General features: G+C 37.8%; 1 protein-coding gene across 1 annotated transcript; it reads left to right on the top strand.

The window, feature by feature from the left end:
- Positions 1 to 627: 627 nt before the first annotated feature.
- Positions 628 to 4,219, top strand: STRIT1 (small transmembrane regulator of ion transport 1). Its single transcript, XM_044255091.1, has 3 exons — positions 628 to 757; positions 3,814 to 3,912; positions 4,013 to 4,219. Exons 1-2 carry the CDS (start codon positions 745 to 747, stop codon positions 3,906 to 3,908), a joined length of 108 nt encoding a protein of 35 aa, XP_044111026.1. The 5' UTR covers positions 628 to 744; the 3' UTR covers positions 3,909 to 3,912; positions 4,013 to 4,219.
- The last annotated feature ends 3,354 nt before the right edge of the window (positions 4,220 to 7,573 follow it).

Here is a 7,573-nt window from a genome sequence, read left to right as displayed (position 1 = left end):
TATGCATTGCTAATAAAAACAAGCTTATGACTGCTCTCTGAAAATTCTAGGCAATACCCCAGCCTTTTGTTGTTTTAGTTTCTGGTACATTTGTATTAAAATGTTCTGTTTTTAGAATGGTTCAGAGCAAGGGGCACCACTTAATTTATTTTCTCTTTTGCATCCTGAAATGTAATAAACATCTGTATTTCACACAGCTTTTTCATTTTATCTTTACAACACCTCTACTGGGGATAGATGTCACTATCCTCATTTTAAAATTAAAGTGACTGATGCCCAGGTTGAGCAACTTGGCCTTCATTTCAGAAATAGAGTTGGAATTTGAAGCCAGGTCTCTCCAACTCCAAAGTGTTTTTTCCCCCAGTAGATCACCCTCGCTCTTTGATAGAACTTGTCTAATTGCAATGTCATTGTCCCCTCTGTGTACACCTTTCCTTAAACATTTCCTCCATGTCGTCTGAAGTCATTGAGTGAATTACACATCTGTTCATCTCTGGTCTAGGGTAGCTCAGCTTTTTGACTTTAGCTTATGTAACCACTAGATTCTTCCACAATAACAGGATAAAGAGCCAGAAGAGCTCTGTTCTCCAACACCTTACATCACTCCGCAGACAATTGGCAGTCAGGAGAGCGGCAGCTGCCACACTCTTCAGATATCTCTCTATTTAAAGTTCAAAGAGACGCTGGATGACAACGACGAGGAGGTGAGTGTGGCCCTGACCAACCCACCCAGCAACAGGAAAAATGGCTGAAAAAGGTAAGATCTAAGGCATCAGACCCTCTTGGCAAGAAAAGGTCCCAGCTCCCTCGTTTAGATTACATTCCCCAGTGTTTAGTATTTCTCAGTTATTCTGAAGAATGTGGTATCACTATGAAAGGAGCACTAACCACCTACGTTAGCATGACTACAAAAAAAATGCATTGGATGTACAATTTATAGACTATGTCTATATGTTATGTGTGCTTTTAAAAGGATCATACAGAAGAGCTTAATTTGTCCATGCCTTTTCTTCAAAAGATGAGCTAGAAGCCAGATATTCTCCGGGGTTGTGCTAGATTGGAGGTATTGTGGTCTGTGGGACCAGAATTAAGGACATCTGACTTCTTTGTCAGATCTGCTACTAAACAGCTGTGCGAGCTTGGGGAAGTCCGTCCACCTCCCTGGACCTGTTTCATGCACCTGAAATGAAGTAAATAAAATGGGCTTTGTCATCTCCAATATGCTTCATATCTGAATTTCTTTTTTTTTCCTGCTTTTAAAATATGTATTATATTTAAGAAAAGTGATTGAGTCTAATATGACCAAAGGGACTGAAATATATGGTATCCCAAAAAAAAAAAACCCAACCTTTTTAAATACCTCCAGAAATTGTTGCTTTTAATTCAGACAATAATCTCAGGAGATATAGAGTATTATCATCATTTCCGCTTTAATAAGGAAACCGAGGCATAGCCAAGTATAGTCACTTCTCTGTGATCACATACTAGAAAGTGGTGGTGCCAGGTTCTGATGCAGACAGTCTTGTTTCGGAGCACAGTGCCCTTAAGGATACTTCCAGATATAACCCTTTGGGCAGGCTCAGGATTGGACAGAGAGGGGCATTTTGAAATCACTCTTCATATTTAAAAATAGGTTTTGCGCTTATTTGCACTATAATGTAAGTGACCTATGTGAAATATGTTGTGTTCTTATATATTCCTGTTTTTTTTTAAGATTTTATTTATTTGAGAGAGATTGAGAGTGAGGGAGAGAAAGCAGGGGGAGGAACAGAGCGGGCAGGGGAGGGAGGGGAAAGACTCTCAAGCAGACTCCACATTGGGCGAGGAGCCTGAAGGGGGGCTCAATCTCACGACCCTGAGATCATAACCTGAGCGGACACCACGAGTCCAACACTTAACCAACTTGAGTCACTCAGGACCCCATATATTCCAATTTCAAAATGATGCTACAGATTACGACAAAACTTAAAATAGTTGTGTTAAAATAACACAAATGCAGGTATAATTTGAGTGTGAAAATGCACAGTCAATTGGGGTGTCTGGGTGACTTAGTCGGTTAAGCATCAGATTCTTGATTTCAGCTCAGGTCATGATCTCAGGCTCATGATCTCGGGGTCGTGAGACTGAGCACCAGGTGGAAGTCCAGGTGAAGCCCCGAGTCTGGCTCTGCACTGGGTTTGGACCCTGCTAGGGTTTCTTTCTCTCCCTCTTCCTCTGCTCCCCTCTCCACTCTCTCTCTCTCTCTCAAAAAAAGAAAAAAAAAAAACCCACAGTCAATTCTATTGTTTTACAAAGATAATAAATAATGAGACGTAGACTTATGTACTTTTAAGTCTTTATTTTATGTGAATTTTAGAATTATATTAAAATATTCTTGTATAAGATATTTATAAATGGTCCATTATAATATGGGCATTAATTTTTAAGTTCTCTGAAATTGGGAAAAATACTAAGTCATATATATGAACAGTTCAAAAAAAAGCACTGCTATGTACTTCTGCTATAATGGCACCTTAACTCCTAAAAAGTCTTTCATCCAAATGAGAGTAAAGGGCATATCATAATGTTCTTTTTATCCTTAAAGAAATACCACATGGCAGGTGAAGAGAAAGATTTTTCCATTTAGTGGTTAATGTTTTGTTCAGGGTCACAGCAAGATGGAGAAACAAGGAAAACCCGTTGAGTTTGCAAGAGTTAGGGGATATTCCACCATTTTTGGAAACACAGATTTAAACTATTAAAATTCTTCTTAACTGCACAAAGTTTGCTTTTATAAGAGTGCCTCCTAATTTTAGAAGTGTCTCTTTTCCTGATGATTTTGTTTTAATAGCACTTAAAAAAAACTTCACATTTTAAAGTGATGGAAATTGTAATAGGCACGGAATTGCTAAGAATATGTGTTCTCTTTGTTAGCTGATGGTGTACAACCTAATTGTGCTTTTCAGTTAAGAATACATCTGAGTCCTTAACATGGAGACATTAATTCTATATGATGTCTTTCTGTGCTCATCTTTATTTTTTTGTGTGTGATGTGTGTGTGTGTGTGCGATGAATATTTAAAAAATGGTAATTTTAAAAATTGTTTTTTTCAGATAAGGGTACAGATAGAAAGCACAGGAGCAAAGATTGTTTTAATGTCTTCTCTGTGGGTTGGATCAGAGTTGGTTGCTCTTTTGAACATAGTAACAAAATAGAATCTCTTCCTCTAGTTGAGAATGATCATATATGGTACAATGTTTTTCTTTTCCAATGATACTGATGATTAAAGTCAGTATCAAGATGTATTAGATTATCAAGACGAAGAAGAATTTTTGACACCTTTCCCTGTGTTATGATTATTTAGTTTAGAGGAATTACCTCAAGAGTAGTTTTCCATTGTTTCTATGTAAACAGCTGCTCTCTGTGTTGTTGGACAAATGCAGGAATGCGTTTTGTATACATTAAACACACACATAATGATATTTGATCCTCACAACAACTCAGGGAGGTAGATATTACAAGTTTCATTATCTCTACAAACAGGGAAGTCCAAATTCAGAATGGCCCAAGGTCACATAACTGTAAAAGGAAGACCTGCGGTTTGAACACCACCGGTCTTCTGTTTCAAATAGCCAGCTGACTCCCGTGTACCCTTTGTAGAACAGGAGATAATAATCCTGTCTGGGAATGACTCGAGTGTGTATGTTTTTCTCTTGATATTTTCAGATTCCTTTTATTCTCTTAATTCAGAAGATACAATACCAAAATGACCTACCTAGTCTGTTCTTTCTTTCCTTTCTTTCTTTCTTTCTTTTCTTTTTTTTTTTTTTAAAGCAGAGTCTCCATCATCCCGCCTCCTGGTCCCCATTCTTCTCTTGATCGGCTGGATTGTGGGCTGTATCATAATGGTTTATGTTGTCTTCTCTTAGAAAGGTAAAGTTTTCAGTAATTGAATATGTTTGTTCAGAAAGACCCTACCTTACTCCAGAAATAAATCTTTTCTGTTTCACTAATGGAACATTTTATCATGCAGGCAAGAAGACTTCAGAGGGACATCATTTAGAAGAATTAAGAAAAGCACAAACATGACAGATGATTAAACGTTTCTCATGCAAATAACTGCAATGTTTCACATCACTTCATAAACTTGGATTTGTAAACTGGTATTTTGGTGTGCCTAAGAATCTCTTCCAGAACTTTTAAAATATTCCATCTACGAATAAAAACTATAAGAAACCTGGGGGTTGGAAAAAGTTCCAAACTGTGACTAAAAGGGCTTAACCAATAGAGAGAAGTTTGGTAAATTAAATTATATTAAAATTTTTTTAGGTTATTCCCTCTTCTCCCCCCCCCCAAAAAAAAACTATAAAAAAAATGAACTAGAGATAAGAAAAGATAGTTCACAGAAAACAAGATGTACATATAAACTTGCCCTTTACCTCTTTTTTTTTTTTTTTTAAAGATTTTATTTATTTGACAGACAGCGATCACAAGTAGGCAGAGAGGCAGGTGGAGAGAGACGAGGAAGCAGGCTCCCTGCCTAGGAGAGAGCCCGATGCGAGGCTCGATCCCAGGAGTCCGGGATCATGACCTGAGCTGAAGACAGAGACTTTAACCCTCTGAGCCACCCAGTCACCCCTGTCCTTTACCTCTTGCTTATAATAAAAGAACTGTCATTGAACCTGCACTGGAGAACCATGGCTCACTTCTCAGCTGGGAAAAAGAAAGAAGTTTAATAATATATATGTTGGTAAGGTTGTGGGGACTAAAGCATGCTCATATACGGTCTTTAGAAATTAAAATGGTGCAGCATTTTGAAGGGTGTTTGACAGTCAGTATCTATCCAAATTAAATATGCATTTAACTTCTGACCCAGCTATCCCTCTTCTCAGACTATTGTCATTCCCACAGATAGACACTGGTAAAAATGCAAAATGGCATATACTGAAGCCTATTCATTAAGGCATAATGTAGCACAGCAAAAGCCTGGAAACAAGCCTAGTGCCCATTCACAGGAGACTGAGGGACTAAACTGGGTTCTCCCCACATAATGTGCTCCTGGGGCCGCTGTGAAAAGGAATGACGGGGATCTCTGTATATTGATGTGATGTCATCTCCAGGTCAGAGTGTTGCATGAAAAAAGCCAGGTACATGCTGCCTTTGTGTAGAATGGAGGGCGAGATCAATATGCACTTTCTGATTTCCAGGGATCCATATTCTTTTCTCCGGCACTTGAACACAGAAGGTAATGTTTTTAAGCACCCATACAAATGAATTTTTCTATAATAAGTATTTTATTTCCACGTTTCCACATCCACCCTGATCATTTTCTCAGAGAACAAAGAACGCTTAGTGCAGTAAAGAGAACAAAAGTTTTGGAAGTCAGATTGTTTTATCCTAACTCAGGAGTCCTTTGAATAGCTAATTAATCTCTCTAACCTTAGTTTTCGCAACTATAAAGGAGAGATAATAATATTCTCAGGGGATTGTTGTGAGGACGGCAGTGTTTTCTAAAGCTGCTTGATCTGAATGGATGGAGTCATTTGTTAAAAATACAGATTCCTTAAGCTCCTTCCCTAAGAGCTCATTTTGGTAGGTCTGGAGAAAGTCTGTTTAAAAAAATCAATTAATTCTCCAGGCGATTTTTATTATCACAGAAGTTTGGAAAACACTCTTAAAACATATGTGTGTATGTGGGCATTACTCCCTGAAAACCTACAGACACTGGTTCACCATAGTTTATACTGGTAAGTTTTCTGTTTATTGCTGCAGCAAAAAATCAGCACTTTATTAGGTAATATTATGCTGTATTTTTTAATTACATGAATTACTGTCACAATACATCATAGTATCTGTCCGCTAATATTTTCATATATGTGAATTTTATTTTCTGTATTAAATTTAAGCCCTTTATGGGTAAATCCATTTCTTTTTTTTTTTTTTAAAGATTTTATTTATTTATTTGACAGAGAGAGATCACAAGTAGGCAGAGAGGCAGGCAGAGAGAGAGAGGAGGAAGCAGGCTCCCTGCTGAGCAGAGAGCCCGATGCGGGACTCGATCCCAGGACCCTGAGATCATGACCTGAGCCGAAGGCAGCGGCTTAACCCACTGAGCCACCCAGGCGCCCCGGGTAAATCCATTTCTTATCTTTCTGACTTATAGACTATAGTTCAACATAGGCAACTAATAAATATGCATCAAGTGGGTAATTATTTCTCCCTACAACATTCACAAATACACAATGTTGGTGTTCTACGTTTGAACTTGAAATATGTTGTTGAAGCAATTGAAGCTGGATTGGAATTCTCAAAGAAGGGACTGGTGATCTGTAATAGGTCCGAATAGGTGACTACATATAAATTTTACAAGGCATAGAATCTTTCATGTTTTTAAGTTTCTGAAGTCTTCAGTTTACCATCTATCAAAGTACAGATATAATTATTTGAGAAGAAGAGCCTAATGAGTTAACTGTTCCTTAACACCATTGATGGCATGACTGCTCAGCCTTACATCTTTACCCCACCCACACTCCATGCCTTTCCCTACCCCGAGACCTACCCTGATGTCAAAGCTGAGAAATACTGCTTTCCTTATACCTCTGAGGACATGAAATTTAATAAAAACTTTTAAAGAAAGCTGTTTATTACCCCCTGTGTCTGGGAAAAGTGATAAATTCCATGGAGCTTTAAAATGTCTAAGAAAACTCCTTCTGACTTACCTGGTAGAGCTGAGGATGTTCCAAGGATAGATCCTAGAGGAGAGATCCCTGTGCACAGATACATTTTCAAATAATAGCCATCTATTGATCTTGTAATTAAATAAAGCTTAATCTGGGGCACCTGTGTAACTCAGTGGGTTAAGCCTCTGCCTTCGGCTCAGGTCATGATCTCAGGGTCCTGGGATTGAGCCCCGCATCGGGCTCTCTACTCATCTGGGATCCTGCTTCCCCCTCTCTCTGCCTGCCTCTCTGCCTACTTGTGATCTCTGTCCGTCAAATAAATAAAAAAACAAAAACAAAAACAAAAAACCCTTTTATTCTGAGAAAATTATTTCCTAGTTTATTATTTATTATATTTATTTCTTATTTATTTATTTATTATTTATTATATTTATTTCTTATTTGTTTTATTCACTCTCCTTCATTTTTGCCAATTGCAGTTTGTCAGACATCCCCTTCGTCTTTTTCTTCCTTTTCTCTTCTTTTTTGGACAAGCAGAGTAGGTGCACTTGAAACATAAATACACATTAGCCGACAATTCCTTTAGAGGAAAGAAAAGAATAACAAAAGCAGAAGAATGATATTTTGAGTTGGTAATTTCCCAGAGAATGAGATGGATGAATGTTTTACTTTGATTCCATTCTTCTTTGAAAGCGATTTCTTGTTTTGCAGAGTGAGATGGGTATGCAATTTCTTAGAAATTATCTGAACGAATCATGAGTGGATACAGAGTGATGGTTTTTTGGGGAAGGACAGAAATATTCCAGGGCTTTAGAGTCTGGCCATTATCTGAGATTTAAGGCCATTTTCAGTAATTTCCTTGGGCTGTGCATATATGCCCTTATAAATTCAAAATTCCAAATGACACAAATATA

The sequence above is a fragment of the Neovison vison genome, chromosome 6 (assembly GCF_020171115.1).
Source record: "Neovison vison isolate M4711 chromosome 6, ASM_NN_V1, whole genome shotgun sequence".
Taxonomy (NCBI): Eukaryota; Metazoa; Chordata; class Mammalia; order Carnivora; family Mustelidae; genus Neogale; species Neogale vison.
Note: the sequence above shows the minus strand (reverse complement) of the source record. Positions and strands in the feature narration are given on the sequence as shown.